The sequence below is a fragment of the Eumetopias jubatus genome, unplaced genomic scaffold (assembly GCF_037043125.1).
Source record: "Eumetopias jubatus isolate StellerSeaLion01/CBP00866 unplaced genomic scaffold, mEumJub1_p1.0 scaffold_4, whole genome shotgun sequence".
Classification (NCBI taxonomy): domain Eukaryota; kingdom Metazoa; phylum Chordata; class Mammalia; order Carnivora; family Otariidae; genus Eumetopias; species Eumetopias jubatus.
In genome coordinates, this window is record NW_028274810.1 from 181,584,897 (window position 1) to 181,612,353 (window position 27,457).

At 37.1% G+C, this 27,457-nt stretch overlaps 2 protein-coding genes across 3 annotated transcripts in view; one reads left to right on the top strand and one right to left on the bottom strand.

Annotated features, from left to right (window-relative positions):
• TGS1 (trimethylguanosine synthase 1) overlaps positions 1-17,980 on the bottom strand; it is a 44,095-nt gene extending 26,115 nt beyond the window's left edge. For both annotated transcript variants that reach the window (XM_028118989.2, XM_028118987.2), the window contains exons 1-7: positions 17,713-17,980; positions 12,655-12,719; positions 10,214-10,374; positions 9,069-9,894; positions 6,316-6,433; positions 4,876-4,962; positions 1,228-1,399 (exon numbers count right to left, since the gene is read on the bottom strand). In XM_028118989.2, coding sequence (XP_027974790.1) covers positions 1,228-1,399; positions 4,876-4,962; positions 6,316-6,433; positions 9,069-9,894; positions 10,214-10,374; positions 12,655-12,719; positions 17,713-17,816 — 1,533 coding nt within the window. In that variant the 5' untranslated portion in view covers positions 17,817-17,980. The remainder of the gene's footprint in view (positions 1-1,227; positions 1,400-4,875; positions 4,963-6,315; positions 6,434-9,068; positions 9,895-10,213; positions 10,375-12,654; positions 12,720-17,712) is intronic.
• A 97-nt stretch (positions 17,981-18,077) lies between these two features.
• TMEM68 (transmembrane protein 68) overlaps positions 18,078-27,457 on the top strand; it is a 47,891-nt gene continuing 38,511 nt past the window's right edge. The window contains exons 1-3 of the mRNA XM_028119015.2: positions 18,078-18,210; positions 24,893-24,937; positions 25,547-25,940. Of these exons, the coding sequence (XP_027974816.1) occupies positions 25,616-25,940 (325 nt within the window). The 5' untranslated portion in view covers positions 18,078-18,210; positions 24,893-24,937; positions 25,547-25,615. The remainder of the gene's footprint in view (positions 18,211-24,892; positions 24,938-25,546; positions 25,941-27,457) is intronic.

Sequence of the window (27,457 nt, forward strand, 5' to 3'; positions counted from 1 at the left end):
TCTATCTGTAAGAAAAAGAGTGCTATCTTAGAATGCAAGCTACCCTCTAATGGGGCAGTAGGCCAGTAAAATGATTCCTAAAAACTGGGTTTCTTAGAAACGTTAACAAGGTGTTAGCAGATATGTACTTCCTTGCAAACTTCTGTAACAAGAATATTCTTCATAACAGATCTTCGTGACCTTCCTATGAGTTAGGAAATTCAAAGATGAACATAGACAACAACCCAGAATCTTCAAAGGGACTGTACCTATACATCAGTCAGATATCTAATGACACAACAGCCATACTTCTTTTCTCCTTGGCAATACTTAGCAGTTATGTTTCTGCTGTTTGTCTACAGATGGATGTATGGGGACTATCACATCCAACATGTAAAAAGTTCTATAAGACTGATTGGTCTGATATTGGGAAATGTGTTCCAGATATAACCAGGGCCACTAAAATATTAAAGTATCACCAGCAACCAACCAATCCGAAATATAACAAAAATAAAGCCAGCTATAAATCTATAGCATGTTTTGGAAGAATGCTGAAGTTGGGAAGGATAATGTCCCTAAGGGTAAAACAAAGTCATCACGGGGTCTGAGATTTTGTTTTGTTGACTGAAGGAGCTGCTGGAGAGGTAATTGATACAAAGGTTTTGCTCACTAGAAGGTATTTTTGTTTTTTTTCTCCTATAACGGATAAGCATCACTCATCAAACAAAGCAAAATTAATTCTAATTATCTTTGTTTTTCAGGTGCTTGGACAGCAGGTATAGCAGAGTCCGAGAGAGCGGACATGAATATTCCAGTTAGCAGTGTAAATCACTAAACTAGCATGAGACTATTAGGATGAACTGGTTAGTACAATGTTTGACTGATCACCTCTAGATGACCTCAAAATTGAAGTTTACAATAAATGCTGGACCAGAAATTGGCTTTCAGGATCCTACTTAGCCTGAGGCAGATGAGAAATTCTGTTACCATGTATACGAAGCAATTTTATCCATTTATCTTCCCAGACACTGATACTAGCTTTCAAAACATCCCCTTTTTGTATTACTACCAACTTACTCTATTTCAAATTTGGTTCACATGATATATGCCTTTAGTAAGCAAGGAGAAGAGAATTTTAGGTACCCTTATCTCTGGGAGAAACAGGATTTCCACTTGAAAAAAAATTTAGGGAGTCAAGCTTACAAAATGAAATTTTATCTATAAATAAAGAACAAAATTTATATATACCTTAGTCAAAGTTTTGCTTTTTTTGAACGTCTTTTCTGACTCTTCAGTAAAGAAAATGTGTTTGTTTTTCATATTTATTTGTCTTCTCATGTCCAGGAACTTTGACTTATACTTCACATTCTTCTGTAGGTATCTGACCCGCCGATGACTGAAATTTGAAATTCCTCCGTATCTGTGACCAAACCAAAGGAAGTTGACTCAAACCTTAAGTTCTATGAGTTTGTTTTCTTATATGAAAAGAGAATAAAACTGACAATTTTCACTATTTTTCTACTAGCAGCCACCATTTTAATTTTATTTTTCTAAATTATAACAATTAGGAAATAAAGTTCGAATATAGAGGAGTTTAAGGTCTTGGTTATATGCTAATTTCCAAGTAAATGTGAAACACCATTTGGGGATATCCACATACCTTATATGTAACAGAAGGCAGATGTTAAAATTAATAAAGAAATAGCAGAAAAATATAACCCTACTGCACATTAGGGAAATATAATCTTTTCTCATGGTGAGATGATACCAAAGTGCTTTAATACATATTTGGGTACATTTGTTTATTTATTTTATCTTTTAAATTTTTATTTAAATTCTAGTTAGTTAACATACAGTGCAATATTGGTTTCAGGAGTAGAATTCAGTGATTCATCACTTACATACAACCCCCAGCGCTCATCACAGATGCCCTCCTTAATACCTATCACCTATCTTGTCCATTCCCTACCCACCTCTCTCCATCAACCCTGTTTGTTCTCTATCATTAAGAGCCTCTTATGGTTTGTTTCTTTTTTATTCTTCATCTTCCCATATGTTCATCTGTTTTGTTTCTTAAATTCCACATATGAGTGAAGTCATATGGTATTTGTCTTTCTTTGGCTGACTTATTTTGCTTAGCGTAATACACCCTTAGCTCCATTCACGTCATGGCAAATGGCAAGATTTCATTCTTTTGGATGGATGAGTAATATCCCATTGTATATATGTACCACATATTCTTTATCCATTCATCAGTCGATGGACATTTGGGCTCTCTCCATAGTTTGGCTATTGTTGATATGAATTATTTTAAAAGTGGTCACTATTTTTTTAACCTAAATTAATCTGAGCTTACCAAAGAAGCAAACCCCTATTATCAAAATAATTAGAGAATATCTGCTAATCTAACCATCTGAATTTTTCTAGTCCTAAATCATATAGATGTGCTACAAAGACTTCTTTGACCGTATCGAGCCTCATTTAAGTACCTCTTCCACAGTCCCACAGACTATTAGAAACTTAAAGTGTAATATACAATTTAGCACTTATAAACTCCTGAACAGTTGAGTGTTAAATCTCAGGTGTTATCTTCTAGCCATATTATAAACTTCTCTATAAAAAGTCTATTTTATGCTTCTTTTTTTTAAAGATTTTATTTATCTATTTGAAAGAGAGAGAGCACATTACAGGGAGGAGGTTCAGAGGGCGAAGCAGACTCCCTGCTGAGCAGGGAGCCCGATGCAGGACCTGATCCAGGGACTCCAGGATCATGACCTGAGCTGACGGCAGTCGCTTAACCAACTGAGCCACCCAGGCGCCCGCTTTTTTTTTTTAAAGATTTATTTATTTTATAGACAGAGCACGCGCACACAGTGGGAAGGGAGAGAGGGAGAGGGAGAGACTTTAGCAGGCTCCATGCTGAACGTGGAGCCCTGCCCCACGACCCTGAGATCATGATTTGCGCTGAAACCAAGAGCTGGACCTTCAATCAACTTTGCCACCCAAGCACCCTGATTTTATCATTTTCAAGCAGAATTGGGAATCCTAAGTAGAAAAAAATTAAATCCCAGGTAACAGAATAAATCTCTACAAATGTATACTAGCAAGAGCCACCCAAGTAATTTCTCAATAAAATTATATGTGGGTAGAAATAAATTCTGCCAGAAATTTAAACATGGCAATATTGGGAAAATATTTTATATTACTAATCTTTAGGATCTTTAGTTTTAAATGCTTATGTGAGCTGCAACTGCCTTCAAGTACCATAAGGGAGAGATAACCGATAGTTTAAAGTATATTCATAGTATTATAATTATGAGCATGTATTTCTGAACTAATTTGGATTCAATTTATAAGTTAATTTTGAGATCTATGTCCTTTTCTTGCTGACTTCATAATACATAGGTTATCAGTTAAAATTTCACAACTAACAAAATAAGTCTCACCCCTTAGAAACATCAAAGACCTTAATTTTGGTTTAAATCACTGGTGCAAGCTGACATAAATGGTAGGTCTTTAGTGTGCCTTAACTACTCAGTTCAGTCTTCATGCTATATGCAATAGACCCTTCAGTTTTCTTATATATAATTTAGTTTTCTTGTATTTTCTTCAGTTTCAGATTTCTTATAAATCTCAGATTTAAATGCTTGGGCATTTAATCCCAGAGAAAACTTATACTTTATGTATATAAATGTTCATAGCAGTTTTATTTGTAATAGCAAAATACCACACAGTCCAAATGTCCTTGCATAGATGAATGGTTAAAACTGTGATATATCCATACAGTGAACATTATTCAGCAGTAAGTAGGAATGAGCTATTGGTAAATGTAAAACCTTGTGGGGAACCTCAAGGGCATATGCCTAGATCTTAGAACAACCTAGAAGTACATACAGGGTGGTCAATTAAACAACACAAGGACTAGATAAATGTGCATGTACTGATAAGTCAGGATGTTCATGGTACATTGTTGAGGGAAAAAAAGCAAGCTGCAGAAGATGTATAATATGATTTTATTTTTGTGTTTTATAAAAAGGGAATAACCTGTTTATATGTACATAAGCATAAAAACACACAAGTAAATTAGGAAGGACATATGCCAAACACTGTCTACCTCTGAGGAATGATTTGAAAGACTAGAAGGTGTTTTTGTTTTTTTCTCCTATAATGGATAAGCATCACTCGTCAAACCAAACAAAAATAATTCTAATTACCTTTGTTTTTCAGGTGCTTGGACAGCAGGTATAGCAGAGTCCAAGAGAGGGGATACGAATATTCCAGTTAGCAGTGTAAATCACTAAATTAGCATGAGACTATTAGGATGAACTGGTTAGTGGAAAGTTTGATTGATCTCCTCTAGATGACCTCAAAATTAAAGCTTACAAGAAATGCTGGACCAGAAACTGACTTCCAGGATCCTACTTAGCCTGAGGCTAAGTAACTCTTTATTACTTCTGTTTTGAGTTTTAAAAATAAAAAAGAAAAAAGGCTCCTGCAGATTTGAACTTTTCATGACATGCTCGCTTTACATATACAAAGGTAGACATGTGCGATGCAAGGTGAAAAAGGGAACCATGCTTAGAAAAGAGATTGGCCTGAATCCTCGATGTGATCCTGACCAAGTCACACCTCTGTGGGCTGCAGCTGCTTTATCCATGAAATTGTAATAATGATATTAGACTGCTACGAAGTACAATTGAGTTAATAACACATGTCAGTGTATCAAATGTGCAGTAATCTTTCTATGAAAGGTTAGTGTTTTAACTGTAATATCTCAAATTCTATTAAATCTATAACCATCATTAGCTATTTGAATATCAGAGAACTTGAAGATATCTGAAGTGTTAACGATTTCAGGAAGACAACAGTATTTCTGTTATATTTATATATAATTACTTTTGTCCTGAGCCATGCTTGAATCCTAGAAGGGAACCATTGTCATCAAAGTCTGAATCTGGGTTTTCATCAATGTCCAGTTCGTGGCTAAACAAATAAACAAAAGGTAAACAGTGATCAGCCATTGCATCCAGAGCCTATCAGTGCAGGCAAATATCGAAAGATACGTATAGTCAACCTACACATACTTTCCTATTGCAACAGTCAACCACAGCTCCCAAATCCAGGAAGACAGGAAAGAGTAGTTTAATCAGATTTTCCAAATATGATAAAGTACCCAGCAGTGTTTGGAACACAGCAATAAGTACTCAATTCCCAATTATCTCTGTTCTTGAACATGGCACTAATACAGACCCCTCCATTTGCCTTTGGAAAAACACCTGTAAAAACTGCAGCCTTTAACTAATCTCCTAAAGTGCTATTTTTAGTTTTCCTTAAAAATGAAGACAGAAACATTTGAGAAGTATCAAAGCAACTAAAAAATTACAAAAAAAAACCCCATATATATATCAAGAAGAATACGGTTGTGATACAAGTGATAATAAGTAACACATGATCATCATCGATCTATTAGGGATGCCTTCTAGTGATCCCTACTACCTGGTGACAGTACCAAGAAAGAGAAAATGGTGAGAAGTAATTCTTACAAATTAAGTTAAGGTCACTGAACATTTACGGTGGACCTACTAGGTTCCAGAAATGTAACCTAGTCTCTGCCTCCAGAACTAAAGGAGGAATTAACCAGCACTGTGTATCAGGTAGAAGGAACACAATGGAGGCATGCTTTTATGAATATACTAAGTTATTGAACCTCCAAAGCTTATATATTTTTTTAGAAGCTGTATGGAACATAAGTCTTATGTGGAACACTTCATATCCTGTCAAAGAAATAAAATGTTACTAGCTAACATCTGAGTTCTGCAATGTCCATCCTTTCCTTGTATTTTAAGGAATTAGCATTTAACCATATCCTACCTATATTACTTGCTACTTGTTTAATTTTACATATCAACAGTATACTAGCACTGCTTCCAGAAGAGTTGGTCTGGGTGTTAGACTTGGAGCTGCCATTGTTTTACTATGTAACTCTGGGCATAGCACTTAATAGAACTTCCTTGAAAGAAACCATATCAACTTATCTATTAGTTAAAAGCTGTCATTCATTGATAGCTACTGTCAGATATATTATATGCTAGTTTTTGTCTTCCCAATGAGCTCATAAAAAAAGCAGCAGTTCCATTTTAGAAACAAGAAACTGTGGCAGAATTAAGAGTTGGGATTTGCTGGGTGTTCAAAGATGCAGCGTCTTGCTAGAATGTCTTGTCTCTTCTCCTCACAGGATTAACAGTACTGCAGTATAACAAGCATTTAGAGCCACTCCCTCAAGACACAAATGTTTATGCTACCACACCGTGGACAAAGAGGTAATATGTAACTTGCCTCCTCTTGAGTTTGCTTGGCTTACGTTCAGGTGGATCTTCTCCACTCTCATCTCCATCAGTACTGTTGGGATGTGGTCTTTCTTTGATTGTGTTTGCTTCTGAAGAGTCCTGTGAATCTAAAGAGGCAGAGATATTGCAGTGGATTTCCCCTTTAGCTTAACAACTCTTCTACCTTTTGTAAAGGCCATCAAAATATTTTTGTTACTTTCCTGCAATGAACTGTATATGCACATCAGGCACAGTGACAGACCCCATCTACCTATTTTGTGTATCTACACTCAGAGTCCGAGCATAAAAACCTATAGCTATGTCTATCTATTAAAGTTTAAAAGTTTAAAGTTTAACTACTTAAAAGTTTTAAATTTAACTACTTAAAAAGCAAACTAAAACTTCTTTTTCCTCATAGCTGTCCAAATCTACACAAAGTAATCCGCAGTTACCTCTGTGATAGCTGAACAGTTACCACATTTTGATGGAAATTTAGTTAATTAATTTGAGGGAGAGAAAGAATCTGAAGCAGACTCTGCTGAGCAGAGTCTGACATGGGGCTCTATCTCATGACCCTGAGATTATGATCTGAGCCGAAATCAAGAGTCAGATGCTTAACTGAGTGAGCCACTCAGGCACTCCACATTTTGATGGAATTTTAACTTAAATCACTCTGAAGACAGAATACATTGATTAAAAATGATTTCTCCTTATTAATAAGCAAATACATTTAGTTATCTCTAGTATAGCTCTTAAATTAAAAGTAATAGCAAGGTAAGCTCCACCATTTAGAAAGAATATTTTTAACTTGTGGTAGCTCCAACTGAGGCACCTGTCTGTCTTTCTTCAGACTGGCACAAGGCGAGTGGGTGGGACTGGAAATGGAGAACTGTCTGCAGTGTAGACAGTGAGAGGCTTTGATTGTGTAGGAGCAGACTATTTCAGGAGAACACCCAACCACAAACAGTAGAAAACATACAAAGAAATGCAATATATACCTGTGTGTGTGTGTTTTAAAGATTTTATTTATTTGAGAGATATTATTTATTTGAGATATTATTTGAGATATATTTCTTTGAGATATATTTCTTTGAGATATTATTTGAGATATATTTATTTGAGATATTTATTTATTTGAGATATATTTCTTTGAGATATTGAGATATATTTATTTGAGATATTATTTATTTATTTGAGATATATTTATTTGAGATATTATTTATTTATCTGAGAGATATTATTTATCTGACAGCAAGAGAGACCGAGAGAGCATGAGTGGGGGGAAGGGCAGAGGGAGAGGGAGAAACAGACTTTCCGCTGAGGAGGGAGCCCAATTCAGGACTTGATCCTAGCACCTTGGGATCATGAACTCAGCCGAAGGCAGACACTTAACCTACTGAGCCACCCAGGTGCCTCTTTACCTTGTGTTTTGATCTCAAGGCAGGATCTGAAACAAATTAAAACTCAGAATTCTCAGATTCATCCCGATGGCACTCACCCTGGGACTAATTAAAGAAATGGACAATCTATACATATAAGTTAGGAAAGAGGCAACAGATGGCACAGACTACGAGGTTTTTACTATGTTTGACAAAGGGAAAAATAGGAAGATAAGGGAGGATGCTCAAAGGAATAACATGAAGGAGTAAGACAAGGGAAAATACATTGGCCAGTAAATATATTTCAGGTTTTATGGTCAAAATCAGCATAGAAAGTAATCAGGAAGGTATAGAAGAGTATCAAAAGACCAATGTAAAATAATCACATTATTTACAAAAATATGAAAATAACACCAAAGTAGAAAGGAATGAGAATACCTAAGCAGGCTCCATCAGAAGAGCACAGAGAAAAAAGAAATTAAAAAAGAGGTAGAGCCCTTTGGTAACTCTCTAAAGGAAACTCTCAGCTAGATGCAGCAATCTGAGGAGCAAAGCAAATCCAATTGTTAAATAAAATGCCAAAACCTTTTACTTCACATAGGGTATGAAGAGGCAGAGAAGAAAGTCCTATATTATAGACCAGACTTTTTTAGCACCAAACATCAAGGATGCCAAGAAGACATCTTAGTGGCCTTCTGGAAATTCAGAAGTTATAAAAATTTTCTCCTCTCTCATTTTCCTGGTGCCATCAGTTAGAATTCTCCTTCCCAGGAAGAGCATTCTTACCAACCTCTGACTTTTCTTAAAACACCTCTCACTGGCTTTCTTTAGTTCTTTGGACACTAGTTTGCATGATAGGTTTTGTTTTGTTTTAAATCACTTAGGCTAGAGTTAACCAAGTTCCTTATCCTGAAGTCAACCCTTCCAGTTATAAATATCATGCCCTGTTGAGATTCCCTACAGAGCAAGACTTCATTTGTTCTGAAATAAATTCCAGTATGACTTACAATCAGATTTGTCTGATGTCCACTGTGTACTCTGAACCATTCTCTAATATGCCTCCTATAAATTCATTTGCTCTACAGAAACTTGGAAATTCCACACTCACTCTATTAAATTTCTCAAGGGAGTTCCAAGTTTTAACTCACTGGCCACCTAGGTACAAGTGGAAGGAACGATACTTTTGAGAACTCTAAACAAATATTCTTTTTATTTACATGAAAAGGTAATAAACAACTTGTGATATACGGATTAAATCATATGATACTATAAATTGTAGTTAGCATTGTGTAACCCTACCATAAAGGATAGGTGTTAATTATTTTGATCAGTAGGTTAATTTTCCCAACTGTTATTTAGTAGAATAAATCTTGGCCAACCTTACCCTGAGCTGGTTGGTTCGTGCTTCTGTTCCCAGACAAGCTGCTGTCCTTGGTTCCTCCATTACATGGTTCACTCTGGCCAGAAGTAGGGCATTCTCTGCTGCTGCTGACTTCACTTAGCCACGGACGTCCATCACAACTTACTGAAGAATCTAACTGGCTCTGTTCCACTTCCTCTGAATTCAAACTTATATTTCTAATTCCACCAAGGATTTCATTATGCTCTTTATCACTTGAACTAGAGCTTTCACTATCAATTGTAACAGATGGAGATGGAGAAGATATTAAGTCTGCTTTCATGCAATTCTCATCTTTCTCATTGTCAACTTCTATTTTAGACCCACAAGTATCTGGTTCACAGGTTTGTGAGGGATCAAAAGTCCAACCCTGAGCTTCCCAATACTGAAATTGTTCCAAATAATACCAATAAAGTTGACTATAATGTTGTTCCCATTCCTCCTTTGTATCAGGAATGTTCCAAGGTTCAGAACATAGTATCTGATCTGAATGTTTTTCTTGCCAGCTTTGCCATAATAGTCCTCCACCATATTCACTCCAATACTTTTCCCAATTTTCTGTGATTTCTGGCTTTGGAGATAATATATTTTCAACAGGAAGATTTTCAGTTTCAATGTCTTTTTTGGTTTGAAGTTTACATGTTTTGGTGCTCTCATACTGTTCAACTGAAGATGGATCGTCTGAAGCCAAAATGTCATCTTCTTCATATACTTGTCTCCAAGATTCTCTCATAATTTCATCTAGGTATTTCTTTTGATGTTTTTTCTTTTTCTTTTTTATTTTAACCTTATTTCTAGTATTCATAGACACCTACATAAGATAAATAACTTGAATATAAAATGCACCTCATAAACTATAAGAGAAAGAGAAACCAAGTCTATTTTAAACATTAAATAATATACCATCAAACCCCCATCCTGGGTTTTAGTTATACAAACAAGTTAATCTTACTATTTATGTTTCCAGGAGGAGGAAAAATCATACATGAATGTATCATACTTGCAGTTTTAACTAATTTATAAATATGTACATTTAAAAAGAGATGGAATGCTCTAGTTTATGAATATAAAAAAAATTCTTTGTGGTATCTTATAAAGAAAACTAAGAAAAAGAAATATAAGTAACTTACCTCAAAATTCTTATGTGCAGATATCCCACCAAACTGAAGTGGTAGTCCCATACTTCTCATGAGTTCAGCTTCAGAATCAAGTTCACTTTCATCTAGGCCTAAGCCTTTATTGTTATGTGACTCTGCAGTGCCGCCTTCCTCCTCTTCTGTAGCTTGGTCTCCTACAGACAGCATTCGTTAGCTTCATTTTAGAGAAAATGTAGATGCAGGTTTTTTTCAAAGGTTTATTTACTTGATAGAGCGTACACATATACACACAAGCCCACATGAAGGGCAGAGGAAGAGGGAGAAAGGCTGACTCCCCTCTGAGCAGAAAGCCCAAAACAGGACTCAATCCCAGGACCCTGAGATCATGACCCAAGCCAAAATCAAGAGCTGGACGCTCAACCAACTAAGCCACCCAGGGGCCCCTCATCCTCATTTTAAAGAGGAACCTGAGACCCAGAGTTATGCAAATGTTACGATTTTTAAGGGGTAATATAGACTAGTAAAAAATAGCCAATTAAGAATCAGGAGACAACTTCTGGTCTGGCTCTGCCTGCCACCAGCTGCCCATTCAACTTACACTTACTGAGCATCTCCTCTGTGCGGTGCACTGTGCAAAGTATTGAGAATATAAGAGGGAACATGGCAGAATAACCACAGGGAAAATACTTACATTGACACTCCTTATATGCAATATTACTAAACTAGATCAGTGAATTTAAAATGATTTGTGGAGTTTATTTTAGGAGCTAGTAAAAAGAGAGGTGAAAGGTATGTCTTTAGGCCCTTCATGGATATTTCAATCACAATTGGGATTTATAGTCTGCGACTCTGAGCGAGAAATGATTTAATGAAAGCTATTAAAAGTTTGAAATCCTCTGAACTGGAAGATCCTTTCAAGCTCCCTGATTCTCCCAGAAAACCTGTTTTATTGTAACAAAACAAGTTTAGCTTTATATTAATATGCTTATATAAAAGTATATCACACCATTAATTGGACAAATGGCATTCAAATGCTCTATTAACCATTTAAAATGTGAGATAAATATCACTTTACACATTAGCATACTCAATTAGGGCTGAGCTACATTCCAGCTAAATGATCGTAGACAACAGAAGAGTTAATCTTACAAAGCAAAAATGGAGACTGTAAAGAAGAGGAATCTTCTGTGTATAAATTCTACTGAAACACATTCGGAAAAAAGATATCTACCTAAATAATAAAGTGGACTCCACTTACCATTCCATTCAATGAACTTATGAAAGTTCAGGAGGGAGCAAACAGGAAAAAGAAATGAGCTTTTATGTTCCTTTCATGGTATGCATATTTTATGTTCAGTAGGAGCCTGGTGTCTAAAGAAACCTCATTTGTACATTACATTGAAATACAAACCAAACACTTCATTGAGTGATCAACTGAAGAAACAGTGATTTGTTCCATCCTTGTGAGAGTTAAGGGATTTTTAAGGGTAACATGATGCGCTTTACTTGTGCTGACTTTAGCCTAGAACTCACGCTAGCTTTCCCTGTATCTAGAGAAACAAAAAAGATCTGTGCGGGAAAAACAAATGGGGTCACTGAGGGAAGTCTAAGAGAGAGCAAGACGGTTTTTAGGTAACTAGGTGAGACTCAAAATACAGAACAAATTCTATTTGTTATTTGGGAAAGTTAACCCAGATTGTGGCCTCTTTACTTCAAGCAGAAGACTATGGATGTTCATCTGGCATCTATCCTGAATAATTTATCTATACAACCGTTAAAGTATCTAAACAAGGAGGTCATTAGACTGAGGTAGCTTGAAGGCCTTCATTGTCTATGTAAGCAAACCAAACACCTAAGCCAGAATCAAAGCACTCAAATCTAAGAAAATAACAGTTAAGAACAACTAATCACAAACAGTTAACTAGGCTTCCCCAAATGAGGTCATTGCTTAAGGCAGAGCCAATCAATAATTTCCTTGCTTTGCTTCTACATCTTCTCTATAAAAACCCCTCCCTTAACTCCTGTCCTGGAGTGGTGCTCCTATCTAGGGAGCTGGTACTGCCCAAGTTGCACAGATATAAGCTCAAATAAACTCTTGAAAATTTTAATGTGCCTCTGTTTCTCTTCCAACACAATAAAATTTTGCTGAAAAAAACCTTATGTTCTCTACTTTTCAAAGCTTCAAATTTCAGCTTGCTCTTATCTAATGGCAACAACTCAGGAAGGAATGCTACACAGAACAAAAGAGGCTACCTCAAGTCCATACAGGAGCTAGCTACAGAAAAAGAAAAGATCTGCTTTGACAGGGGTTCTAGAACCACGTTATAATAAAAAATAAGGACTATCTATCATTACTGGTTGTCATTTATATTTTATGCCAACAAATTAATATAGTATTATAACAAATTATATTTAAAATCAATACACTATTACTTTGAGCAAAAAAAGGGCCATATTGTTTTCTACTGTATTACCTGCATTGTCGCCATTGCCTTTGACATAGTAGCCTTTTAATCCCAAATTGCACAATTTTCGATCTCTACAAAGCAAATTAAACAGTCAATACTGAAATAAATTAAATTATAAACTCGAGAAAAAAACAAGTTTGAGGCAGCACAGATTAATTAAAAAGGTTAAGGAACAGAAAAGCAATTTGCTAATATATTTTCCTCATCTGTAATATACAGGTAATAATACATATCTCGTGAAATTGTTATAAGAATAGTATATGTAAAGTAATATATATCACATGGGAAGCATTTATAACTGTAACTACTAATTATTAAAATTAAATGGTAGTTTTGGTTTGGGGGAAGAAGCAATCTTATAATACATGAACAATGAAGTGTTCTCTAAATTTGCTGTACAAAGTAAGCATAAAAGTGGAAAGATTTATCTTACATATATATAAATCCACATGCAGGCCCTACTCCATTTGCAAATAGGTCAAGTTATCATTGCCTAGTAGACGAGCTATTCATGGTCCAAGCAAAGGTTGTTTTGTGGACTAACCCCAAAGTTCTTATTTAAATATTTTATCAAACTGAAACATAAATCAAAACAATTCAGCCTCAACAATTTTAAATTTTATCTACCTACCAACCTACCCACCTAGGTAAGCTCTAAGCCCAACATGGGCCTTGAACTTAAGACCCCGACATGGAGAGTCGTATGCTCCACCAACGGAGCCAGACAGCCATCCCAGTCTCAACAATTTTTAAAAAACAGTGAATGATTAAACTTTTCTTTACATAGCTACTTCTAAATTTTTTCTCTATCTGCTAAGGTTGGAAATTACCTAACCCAAATAAACTTAACAGAACACTTAAAAAAATAAAATTTTGCTACTATCTTTCTACCATTAAATTCAGCTGTAATAAACTCCATCAGAAGTGCCATAATAAGGCTATCTTTAAGTATTAGCTAACACTATTTTTCTAATGGGGCCACAATAAATTCAACAAAATAAAATTCTTATATACTTGATATATTTCACTATCCTGTTTATTTTTGGTACTTTATAAAACATAAAGTAGGTGATGACTCATAGCAGGACAGCAAACAAGCCAGCGGATGAAGTGCAAATGTGCTTTGGCCGCATGCCCACAGGCCCCCAAGAACATTGGACAATGGAGAAGTGGTTAGGTGGTGGGGGAGATCAGCAGCTGTACAGAGGACATCAATGGTATGCCCACCAGTACCCACGGATATGGGGCCCTAGATGTCAGGTGGAGGAAAAGACTAATATGGTTGTAAGATTTGTTACATTGAGCAAATAAGTAAATACACTGAAGATAATGATAGCTAAGATTTTCCACCCACATACATGTATTCATGTATGTATGTAAAATTTGGATACATCCTGACTGTGTCTGCTGAGAGAGTGTAGAGGCAATGGAAACCCAGGAGCAATGAACACAATGAGCATCCAAGTCTTGGTTTCTGAACACTATACTCCGCTAACAGGAGCCAAGGTACCTTGGAGAAATCGCAGCTCCAGGTTAAAGCATGAACTGTAAAAGGTAAGACTGGGTCACCTTCTGTGCCAGGTTAGGAGGAGGTCAAAGAATGCCAGGGACACATTAAAATGATAATCAAGCCACCTCAAGGGGCCCATACCACCTAAACTGAGATAATAGGAACATCAAAATAAATGAGAATAATAGAACTTATTAATAAATGAATAATCCAGAGTCCATGTTAGTGTAAATAAAGAAGTAAACAAATACATGGGGAGAGAAGGGAAAGTGCTCCATACAGAATGTCAACTAATAAAAGTAGAATGACAGAGACAGAGAATTGCTCTTTGGCAACCTTCAGAGGCAGCTGATTCAGGCAGGAACAGGGTACTAGTAACACTGGAGTACCTTCCCCCCAAATACTAATACATACAAAGGGAACCGCTGTGACTTTACAGTAGAGATAGCTATGAGACTGCAACATGATTAGGTAACGGAGGTCAATGTCACCAGGGGTGAAATGGGTCCACAGCAAGTGACTGAAATGATGCAGAGCCAAGCACAGGATAATTTCTGTGGCATTTCTGCCAAGAAGGCATGGCCCAGCTCTGTTCGTGTTGAAATGTCAGACAGACCCAGGTTAAGGAAGATCAGCACAGAAGGTAAGGTCGGCATTTTTTTAAATGCTGAGGCCATGATAGGGAGGGAAAGGGTGAGGAATTTTTCCAAAGGAGGAGACTGACAAGTCATAAGTAAACATAAGAGGAACTATGTGGAACTCTGGATCAGAAAGAAAAGAGACACTACTGGGAAAGCTGGGGAAATGTGCACCCACCACAGTGGTTATGGAAGAGAAAACACTTGTTTTAGGAAAATACACGATGGAGTATTTAGGAGTGATGGGGAATCATATGTGCAGCTGGGTCCAGAAAAAGACTAAAGATTGAGTCTGGGGGAGGAGGGGGGCACACGCGTGTGTCTGTGTGTATGCGGAGGGAGAGACGGAACAAATGCAGTTAACTGTTAACACTAGGTGAATCTGGGAGAGGGGAATATGAGAGTTCTTTGACCTATTTTTGGTTTTTTGTTTGTTTTTAAGTTTGAACCCATTCTCTACTCCTCTACTGACTTATTTTTGCAAGTTTGAAATTATTTTAAAATGATTTACTAAAAAAAATTAAGTAAAGTCTGTTACTTATAGCACAGACTTTATAACAAAAATCTACTACTCCATCATTTCAGCATTTTCCTATATTCTATTCTAGGCTTTGTACATAACAACACAAAATTTTACATAACTGTAGTCATAGTGTAGGTATTTTATATTCAGATACGTTAAGTAACACAAGATATTTTTTCATGTTACCTACTGAGCCATTATAAAGATTATTTTTAAGAGCTCCATTATATCATAATTATGTCTTCTTCGTATATATAATATACGGAAACCTGAATGTGCAGATGAAATAGAATTATTATTCTAGAGCTCTTAAGACTACAGTATGTTAATATAATGTCCTCAGATAATAAAACTTAGTTATGATATTAGGTTCTATTTCCTGCCTTTGAGGAGAGGTGTACAATAACCTTACTCACTATGAGATCAACTCAATACTGAGAAGGTATTAGGCATCTATGCTAATGCTCATTTTCTGTTTTCTGCTACATGGACTACTTTCTCAGTTTAATAATTTATTCTAGAATTTTGCTATCAATCAATCTGTTAAGACTGAAACAAACAAACAAGACCGTGAAACAGACCTTTTCCCTACCTGGAAAGTAGGGTTATACTAATAAGCTTCTGAACTTCCAGCATGTCTCCAAGTCTCAAAGACTTTTCAAACAGCTACTGGAAATAATGCCAAGATCACGTTCTTTTTGTTCTAAAGTGTTATAATTTGAGCATTAAATGATCTAAAGGAAAAAGCCATTCTTTTCTCTTTACCTATTTTGAACTCAGAAGGTAGTTTCGAAAAGTAAATAGAGCTTCTAAGTTTTAAAAATATGCATGAAATTATCTGAAATTTAAAAGATGAATGTTTTGGTTCAAAAAAGACTAAATTCAAAGTAATTGGTGATTTATATGGCAATTAAAGTGTGTTTTAAATAAAGTTGCTTTAATTGGAACCCAGTAGCATATTGTTTTGTAGGGGTCTGGCATGACAATTTTTCTCAACCTTTTACATTTTATAACTTACATTCTCTTTCTCTTCTTTTTGGAAAGGAGGCTTCATGAAGACAGCCCCATGACTCAACCCAGCTTCAGGCGAAGAACTAAGTATGTAGTCTTGGCTTTCTTTTGCTTTTTACACAGAGTTCTGATTATCACTCCCTACCACTCAAATACACCCCTGTTTATCACCACTCTTTAGACCTCTTTTCAAATGTTACTTCCTCCAAGAAATCTCTTTGATCTCTTTGGAGAAAGGTTAGGTTTCTGTATCATATACAGCTGTACTGCTTCTCTCTTATAGTACTTACAACTGTAATTAGCTAAGTAACTACGTAATTAGCTAAGTGATCTCCTTTGCTAGAAAGTACACTCAAAGGGTGTAGGGACAGGCTGTGTCTTTTTTTTTCTACCATTTTTATTGTTATGTTAATCACCATACATCATTAGTTTTTGATGTCCTGTTCCATGATTCATTGTTTGTGTGTAACACCCAGGGCTCCGACCGGCTGTGTCTTGTACCCCAGTGCCTACCAGCGTAGCTAATACAAGGAAGCACAAAAAGCATCTGCTGAATGAATATGTGCATGAATGTATACAAAGACGACAATACTTTTTAAAAAGTGTTTCATTTCCTTTCGGATTAATTTTCCGATTACCCCACAGAAACACAATGACAAACAGTAAGAACTGCTTCAAACTTAAACTCTACCACAATAAACTATATTAAAAGTCTAGCGCATGAAATTTGCCTCCACAAGTTGAATCTAACAACCAGCCTGTGAGATAACTGGGGTAGATATACCTGTTTTAGGAATGAAAAAAAGATTCAAGGGGCTAAACTCACACACCTAATATAAAGAAAGCCATACCTGGAGTCCAATTCTTTAGTCAGTTTTTTCCTGCCCACTGGCTATTTTCCGTGCAGGGCAATGTTTACCGCAAACACATATTTTCCAAAAATACAGCTCAAAAACTGATGTAATTAGAGTTAAGTCTTTTATCTCAGGTAATTAGTTCTATTAAGCGCATTTGCTTTAGGTTTTAAAAAATGTCAACCCACGAAAGTTACTTATCTGATAGCCTTCAACTTGTGATGTCACAGCCACTGAGGAGATTTCATTTTACATTTCGCTCCCCGATTTTTAAACGTCCCCTCATTAAAACGAAATGAATCAGCTACCACATTTTTTCACGGCAGCCTACAAAGTAGATTTTACTTTTTCACTTAATGGCAATCGGCGACCTCTCCGTGAAGCTCGAGGACTTTTTTCTCTGAAACATCACCCTGCCCAACGGTCTTATACACTCCGGCCGTGGATCCCAATTCCAAGTAGTTTGCAAAGCCTACATTTCTGGGAAATAACCGTGGTAGAGATGAAGAGGAACACGTTTTTACTTACTCCACAAATGCCCTGGAGCAGAGGCAAAGGATCTTATAATCCTCTTCTAGGTCTTCAATGAAGAGAAACATTTCAGCCATGCGGCTCCACTTCTCGCAGCACATTTTACCACCTCAGTGCAGGACACTCTGCGGGAGACGGCACGGGACAGGCCTTCCCGGCCTCTGCTCGGTTCCTGGAGACCGAAAAGAGGTCTCGCCGGCGCGACCAAGGGTACACCAGGGGTCAGGAACGGGCCCGGGGCCGCACGAGACTGGTGCGGGCTAAGGAGCCGCCACCGGAAGTGGCTCCGGGAGCCCACGGGAAGGGGCGGGGCGATGGGAGGTGTCACATTCAACGCCGTCCGGACTACAGCCGCCGTTTGTCTTTTTCTTCCCAGGTTGCTCGGGGGGGAAACGGCCGCTGAAATTTCTCTTCTCCCTCGGTCGTTGAGCCACCGAAGAGCTCCCGCCGCTGCTCAAGGGTGAGGGCGAGCCGCTTCTGCCCCTCCCGCCCGAGGTGCGTCGGTCCTCATATTGGCCACCTCGCGCTCCTCCCCGCCGGGCGCACGGCTCCGCATCAGTCTCGCGGGGCTCAGAGCGGTCAAGGCCGCACGTCTAGTCTCCGTGGGGCAGCCCCGGAGTCCCCGGCGGGGGCGGGCGGACTGGGCTTCCCGCCGCACTCGGTGTAAGCTCGGGCACCGGAGTGGCGGGGAGGGGTGATAGTGCCTGGGTCACAACGAGCCCGTTCACTCCGCCGCGCATCCTCCTTCGCGCTCAAAAATCTCGTTTCGTCTCAACTTGGGCGGCGGGGCGAGGTGTCAGAACCTCGGCAGAGGCCTCTGGGCTTACCCGGTGACCTTTCTTTCCAGGATCCGAATCGAACCTCCTGTACTCGGGAGGCCGCAGGAATAAGTGGTTAAGAAGGCTTCCCGACAAGTCGGGCTTGGAATCCGGGTTTGATGCTCCTTTGCTACCTGTGTGATCCGGGCAAGCGACTTAACCCTTCTGAGCCTCCTTGTGGTCATCTGTAAAATAGGAATGATGAATAGTCCCTGCTTCCTAGGGCTACTGGAACGACTAAATGAAACTGTGTATATCAGACCTCTCAAATGCTATTAATAGTTTTAGTGGGTACCTGCTTTGTGCGCGGCAGACGCTGCCTTGGTCTCTGGGGTTTGCAGCCTGTAGAACAGGTCTCTGTCCTCAAGCTGCTGATGCGTAAGAAAAATGCATGTGCGCTTAACCAGGATGCCGAAAACTGGAACACCACTGCTAAAATTGAAAAAGGCAGTTCGTATTTGGTGTGTGGTAGTCGTTGAGACTGTCCAGGCAGCTTCCTCAAAGAAGCAAGTTCCAACTTGAAGGTGGTTGGAGCATTTCAGGACTTGGTTGTGCTATTAATGCCAAAATGGCATTGTTATTGCTTTAGAATGTGTAACAACTGAGGGTGAAATCCGGATATTTAAGACAGTCCCTAATATTTTGGTCGCATTTACTATTGGATGGAAATAGAAGATTAATTTTCAAATGAAATGTTTATTTCCACAACCTTACTTCTGTCTTACTTTGATGTCGGAGATTCGCTCATTTTAGTGACTCAAGGAGGTAAGAGTGCTGCACGGTTACAGATAGACCGGTATAGATGTGCCACATTTGGGGGATGAGGATAGGTTAAGAAAAAAAGGTAGAATAGTAGTTATCAGAGTGGAAGATTTTAGCTAGAAGTCGAAGGACATTCTGGGGTTTAAAAAAAAAGAAAACACAAAACCTTGAAAGGTAGTTCATAATAGAGCCTAGAGTTTGAAGCTTGAATCTAAAAGGTATTGTTTTAAAGAGAAAATGATTAGGTTTGCCAAATAGATTAATTTATATTAGATAAACTACTTTTAGTTTGAAGTGGAATGCTCATTCACTAGAACGGAGTCCTGAACCCCTGTTAAACAATTATCAAAAATGCAGAAAGGAAAAGGGAAAATTAATTTTATTTCAGTGAGTACTTAATTTAATTGGCATTTTCAATGTATCTTCAATGTGCCTTATATACTAAAAGTAAAAAATGGATCTGCTGCCATCTATGGTGCTAAAAGTCCTGATAATAGGTGTTTAAAAATAGATTTATTTCCTTAAGGGTTTCTAGAAAACAAAAGATCCTCTGTTCTGGTTTATTAGTTTTTGAAATACTTTTATTTTAAAAATGTATAAAGTCAATTACAGTGAATGTTCCTCACCATCAATATCAACATGGTGATATTTTCTTTATATGTGATGCACAGGACTATGTTTAATTGTAGATTTGTTGTTGTCGTTGTTAGGAAATGACCTGGAATTTTGGTAATTAAAATATTGTATCTCCCCCAAAACATCTTTTAACGATTATAGTTTTTAATTGGATTAAAAGAAATTGGTATGGAGTCAAATATAATCAATGTTAAATTGGAGGGGGAGAAGGGCTAGGCAGAAGTAGAGGGAAGACAGAGATTGGAATCTTAACATTTTCATCCTTCCTGTAAGAGAGAGGGAGGGAGATGTTAAAGAAAGTGTAATGAAAACCAGGGTAGGAAGTAGGAGAATCGAGTTTTAATTTTGGCCCTTGGTTCTTCACTGATTTAGTAACTTTGGGCAAGTCAACTTGGCTGTCTCTTTTTAACTGGTTTCTGCAAAATTAAGAGGTTGCATTCATTGAATTCTAAAGCCATGCTCTCATATTATTGAAAGTATTTTATTAACTCAAAAGCTTGTTATTCAGACTCTTCCGATAGTTCTTGAGTGGCAAGTTTTAGGGCACTGTCTTGGTCCACATCTTTTGTCAAAGATTTGAATGAACACAGTTAAGGTCTATCTTTAGGTGGTATTTGTTAGGTGCTTACTATGTGCCAGTCATATTATTGTAAGTGCTTTACATATGTTTTCTCATATGATTTTGTTTACCAGTATGTCCCCCAGTGTTTAGAATAGTGTCAAGCACAAATTATTTGCTTAGTAAACATGTTGAGTAAATGAATTAATAACCCAATGATTTAAGTCTTGTCTGAGCCATGCCCAGTACACTGTATTCTATCCCCTGTGGCCTAGTTAAGGACTGGTCCCAACAATTACTCCTCTCCTGCATCATCTATTTCTTACTCTCCCACTGATGCATTACCATTGGTATTAAAGACTGCTATGTTTTCTTTCATCTTAAAACAATAACAAACTTGGCCCACAGTCCTCCCTAGATAATCACCTATTTCTCTGTTCCTTTTTGCATCAGCATTCCTCTGAAGAGCTGTCCATATTTGCTGTTTCCAATTCATTTTCTCTTACTTTTTCATGAATTTACTCTACCTGACTTTTATCCCCACTGTATCAAAATAGTTCTTAATTACCAGGGTTTGTCAATGTCTGTGTTGTAAAACCCAGTGATCCATGATCATTTCTTAGACCTCTCCACATCATTTGAAACCGCTGAATACTCCTTTCTTCTTGAACACTTTGTTACTTTTGACATTCAGGGTGCCACTCCTGGAAGGGGAATGCTGGTTCCTCATTGTTCTCCCAACTTTTAAAGTGTTGAGTGCCCCAAGGCTCAGTCCTGGGGACTCTTTTTATTCTATAGTTCCTCCTTAGAAGGATCTTTTTTACTTTCATGGTTTTCATTCAATCTATATGTTGCCAATTCCCAGATATATTTCTCTAAACCTGATCTTCCTGCTAACCTCTATGACCAGCTGCCTATTTAAGGTCTTCACTTGGATGTCTATTAGAATGTTAATACATTCAAAACTGAATTCCTGATCTCTATCCCACTCTCAAACCTGTTCTTCCTGTAACTCCATCTTTTCACAAGCAAGCTAATAATGACGATGCCAGCAATACTCACCTAGTGCTTATATAGTGGAAGGTACTCCTCTAAGCTTTTTTTTTTTTAAACATATATTCTTCACAACAGTCTTATTAGACAGGTACTGTTAATATCCCCACTTTACAGATGGAGAGACTGAGGCCAACTTGATAAGTAACTTGCCTAGGTCACACAGTAAGTGGCAAGAGTCTCCTGGAATACAAACCCACCTTGCCAAAAAACCGGGTAGTCATCCCAGACTTCTCTCTCTCACTTACGTTCTATATCCATTCATCAGCAATTCCTGTTGCCTTATCTTCACAGTATATCTAGAAATTGATCATCTCTTACAGACCTTCACTCTGTCACCGTTGTCCAAGCCACTTTCATCACTTATTTCAATTATTGCCTGAACTTCCTATTTGTTTCCTGTGCATTTCTCAACATAGCCATCATTTAAAACCCAAGTTAGGCAGTCTCAGTCTTCTGGTGCCTTCTTCATCTTACTTAAGATTAAAGCAAGCCTACAAAGTTCTACAGTGCTACCCCTCTGCCCATTTCTGACTGCTCTCTCTATCATTCTTCCTCAGCCTGCTTCCTTGCTGCTCCTCAGACCACACCAAGTACACATCGTTTGTATTTACTTTTATTTTAGCCGGAGATCTTCTCTTCCAAATACCCACATAGTTTGCTTCCTCACTTCCTCAGTTCTCTGCTCAAATGTACCTTTCAGAGAGTCCTTCCCAGGCTACTATATATAACATAGCAACCCCCCTCCTACCTTCTAGTCAGCTAGAGACCTCCATTTTCCTCTTACCCTGCTGTGTATTTTTCTCCATAGCACCTGTCATCATCTAATGTAGTATATGTACTATTATATCCCAATTTTACAGATCTTCGCAAGTTGAGGTACAGGTGGGTTACTGTACATGCTCCTTTCAATATCAGACCACTAGAGTCAGTCATGGGGAGTGACCTGAGTCCTGGAAGGTTATGAAACTAGGGTCTGAGGAGTGGTTGAAAGAAGTAAGGATTCTGACCAGAAAATGGGATTTCGCAGCTCATCATAGCTTTGTTAAACCTTAAGAGTTTGTTTAATGGAAAAGGTTCTATAGTATAGAACTAGGTGCAGTAGGGAAAAGTTACAGTGAGATAAGTATGTGGAAGATCTTTTTAGTAGTTCGGTGGATGGTTTTGAAGATGGAATCGGACACCTTTTCAGTTTTCTGTTGTGGAAGGGTTTAAATCGAAATCGAGGATGACCATTCTGGAGGAGGCCTTGCATGCAGCACTGGGCTATTGTTCAGGGACTACTTTTGAAGATGCCCCTCATTGCTGATTGGTATTTGTACTGTGTTTGTTTGATAAGTCAGAGTGTAATTGAGGATAAGAAGTATGGTTCTATTACCAATTTGAGTGGGGGGAAGTACTAAAGAAGGTTTTAAAATCATAACATATTATGGTCCTGTTAAAATCAGAAATGAGACTAGATTATTAGGGCAATTGTATTAAGCAGTAGAGGTCAGATCATCAAAATGATTGGTTTTTAGGCCTAGGAACAGCTCCTTTTAACATATTTGAGAGACTGTCATAAATTTTAATTTATTAGCAATATTTAAAATCTCTTTTTCTGTTGAGGTGTAATTCACCATAACATTGACCATTTTAAAATGTACAACTTCATGGTTTTTAGGGTATTCCCAAGGTTGCACAACCATCATTACTATCTAATTCTGGAACCTTTTCATTATTCCCAAAAGACACCTCTGTTTCCATTAGCGGTTACTTCTCTTTGCCCCCCTCCCCCCAGCCCCTGGCAGCCACTTACCTTTCTGTCTTTATTGATTATCCTATTCTGGGTATTTCATATAAATGGAATCATACAGAACATGGCCTTTAGTGTTTGGCTTTTTTAATCTAGTATGTTTTCAAGGTTCATGCCTATTGTAGCATGAACCATTACCTCTTTCCTTTTTATGGCTGAATAATATTCTGTTGTAGGCGTGGAGCACATTTTATTGATCCATTCATCAGTTGATGGACATTTGTGTTGTTTTCACTTTTTGGCTCTTAGGAGTAGTTTTGCTATCAACATTCATATATGAATTTCTGTGTGAATGCATGTTTTCAGTTTTCTGGGATACATATCTAGGAGTAGAATTGCTGGGTCATAAGGTAATTCTATGTTTAGCTATTTGAGGAACCACCAAACGGATTTCCACAGTGTGGCACATTTTACATCCCCACAAGCAATGTATGGAGGTTCTAATTTCTCCACATCACTTACTTTACATTTTTGTGATTCCAGCCCTCCCAGTGGGGGCAGCTCTCATTTTAAAAGTAGTAAGTTTCACTATGTTTATGTTGCCTTCTAAATTTTCAAACCATGATACATTATAAGGGTTCAAGTCTTTAGATGGATTGATGAGAATATGATGTAATTAAAGCCCACATCATTGTATGGTGACAGATGGTAGCTACAATTGTGGTGAGCGCAGCATTACATATAGAGTTGTCAAATCACTATGTTATATACCTGAAACAAAAATTGTGTGTCAACTATACTTCAGAAAAAAAAATAAAGCCCAGATTGTGGGCTTAACGTGTGTTGTGTTTACCTTCTGTTACCATAGCAGGCCTACATTTCTCACAAGTAAATGCTGTTGGTTACAAGGAAATTAAATTAGACTAAATATTCCATCCCTGGAGGACTAAGTCAAAGTGTATGCCCTGTTAATAAGTCAGTCAGCAAGACAACCTTGGCATAAAGACAACATATAACTGCTCTTGTATATCTGTTTCTCCCTCCCCCTCCATCCCTTTCTTTATTTACTCATTTCCTATCTCAGCTATAAAGGATTTGAGATGATTTTCATAAAGATTATGTAGCCTGGAGTAATGACAAAATAGCTCTAAGAATAGAATCAGAACCAGGGAAGATAGGAATGAAAGAAGGAAATCTTGTACAGGATAACATGATCGTTAAGACCTAATGTCATTATATCATTGAATATCCATATTTGACATCAGCTTATTATCTGGCAAAGTTACTAAGAAGAGACATGGTCAGTTACACATTTTACCTTCATACTTTTTCTCCAAATAAGCAAAGGTTTTTATAGCTCTGATTTTTAAAAAAGTCTCAGGTGGGTTTTTATGTAATGGAAATAAACAGTGTATAGAGCTATCCTCCTTAAAGCATTGGTAACATGAGTATAATTTTTAATTGTGATACACTGGTGTGGATTACAATTAATATTTGTCACACATTCTATAATATTTGTCACACATTTGTGAATGTCTCTTGCTATTTATTTTATGGAAACTTTAACTCTAGGTATTAATATTTTTCTTCCCATTTGTATCCTCTGTTTTCCAGAACACATACACTGAAGCTTGGGACAAGATATTTACCTAATTTCTGGTAAGATAAGTGACTGGTTTACAGATAAGTGACGTGAAATAATTATATGGCTATAGTTTTAGTCATTGAACATTTAAGAGAAATTTTAGTGACTATAAGATAAAAATGGCAGGGATAAATTTTTCTTATTGCATAATGTTAAAAGAACAGAGAATTTTTTGTGAACTTGCTTGTAAAAGACAGTAGCCAAAAATGTAGGTCATCATTTCCTAAAGAATTGGATTACTTTTATTGAATCACATATTGATGCTTTCCTTTGTGAAGAAAGTTATCTCAACATAACCTAGTTTAAGATAGAAACATTCAGTATGATCCACTTAAGATGTAAGTCACATTATTAAGATCAATCTGAAATTTCATTCTTCATCAGGTTTATTTTTCTCTCTCAATTATAGCTTGTGAGTTATTTCAAAAGCTAACCCTGACATGCTTCATGAGCATGCAAATGAAACCTTATAATTTTCACACTGAAGTCTGCAACAAAGTTAACCATTAACAATCTACTCATTTTTGGTATTAAGAAATGATTCTATGTAGTATTTATATAGACTAAAACATTTAACTTTTCAGCTGTGAAGAGAATAACACTGGATTATTTTTCCCTTCTAGTGGCCAAATTAAAGACCTACCATGACAATGAAGAAAGAGACTGAATTTGTCATTTTCACCTAAAGAAAAATGATAGACAAAAATCAAACCTGTGGTACAGGACAGGATTCTATGCCCTATATGACTTGTCTGATTCACATACTTGAAGAATGGTTTGGTGTGGAGCAGTTGGAGGACTATTTGAATTTTGCAAACTATCTCTTGTGGGTTTTTACACCACTAATACTTTTAATACTTCCTTACTTCACTATCTTTCTTCTCTATCTTACTATTATTTTCTTACACATTTATAAGAGGAAGAATGTATTAAAAGAAGCCTACTCTCATAATTTATGGGATGGCGCAAGGAAGACAGTGGCAACTCTCTGGGATGGACATGCAGCAGTTTGGCATGGTAAGCAAGATGATTTTGCTGTCTGTGTGTGGCTGATAATATGTGTGGCACTGAAACTATATCATCATCCCATTTTATTGATCAATACTGAAAAATATGAGGGATATTTACTATTTCCTTTTATCTCTTTGCATGCATATGCTTTTCTTAAAGTGAGTTTTTCCAAACACATTAATTTCCATTAAACAAAGAACCATACAACAGTGTAAGGTCTTACTATAACCTAAAATATTAAAGTTCATATGTAAGACGTCTGAAAGACTAAGAAACTAATTAAAACTATAGAAACCTGTAGAAATCTGCTTTAATTATTTAGTATTTAATTCCATTTTGTTCAAAATAAGTTTGACTTATTTTTGTGTAGTGTATTTTTTAAAAAATGAATATTAACTGATAATATTAAATATAATTTGTATACCATAATTTACCCATTTCCTGTTTGATTCATTTCAGAGGTCATATGTCTCTTGAATAAATGAGATAGCAACAAGTTTCTCTCTAGGGTATTCATCCTTTTCTTTATCATTTGAGAGATTGTGTTGTTCTACATTTAATGATTGGTGTGGTTCTTTGGATAACATGAAAATTACCCTCTTGTGGCCTATTATCAAGGACTTGGTGTCTTTCTCTGCCAATATTTATCTTATCTGTTGGTCATTTTTGCATTAGAACTATAAAAAAATACAGAGAATTCAGTAGGTGTGTAACAAAGTTGTACTTTCTGTTTCATTTTGGGCATCAAAGTCATTTCACAGAAAGACACAGAAGTACAGATTTTGAAATAGATACCAGAGGATATATACCATGGGAGTACAAGGCTGCTGTTAGCAAAGATCACCAGTGACATGCTTATTAGGCCAGTGTGTCATCATTTTAATACTACATGCAGTCTTATCAAGTCTTTTTTGAGCACTTTTTATGCCATACACTGTCGAATGTTTAACATACATTCTTCTTAAACTTAGAATAGATCTTATCTACATCTTATCTCATTTTACAGATTTTGTGAGGAAGTTGAGGAACAGAGAGATTGTTATTTGCCCAAGACACACTAGGAAGCTAGGAAGTAGACAGGATACAATCTCAGCTCCAGAGCCTGTCCTCTTGTGATCTGTGCTGTGTGGTCAGTTTGTCCCAGGTTGGGAATTCAGGGTCAAAAGTAGTGGTATTCAGCAGGTTTGCAAACAGGAGCCATATGCCTTTGATGTATTGAATTTTGAATATTACTCATTAACACTAATGCTCTTGCCAGTCATTACAACTCTCATACCCTCTTATGGTTGTTTTATATGAGACAAGATGATACTTCAGCATATCAGATGTGTACATGTGCAGAGACTGCATCTTTGTAGGCTGCTTTTGGTTTATTGTCTTTAATACGGTCACACACAACTTAAGTGGCATTGTTTCCAATACTTGTTGGGAATATATATCCCCCTCCCAAATATACATCCCCTATATTTCAGGATAATGTATATCAAAAGAAATTTGAGTTTATTTCGATTTCAGGAAACATG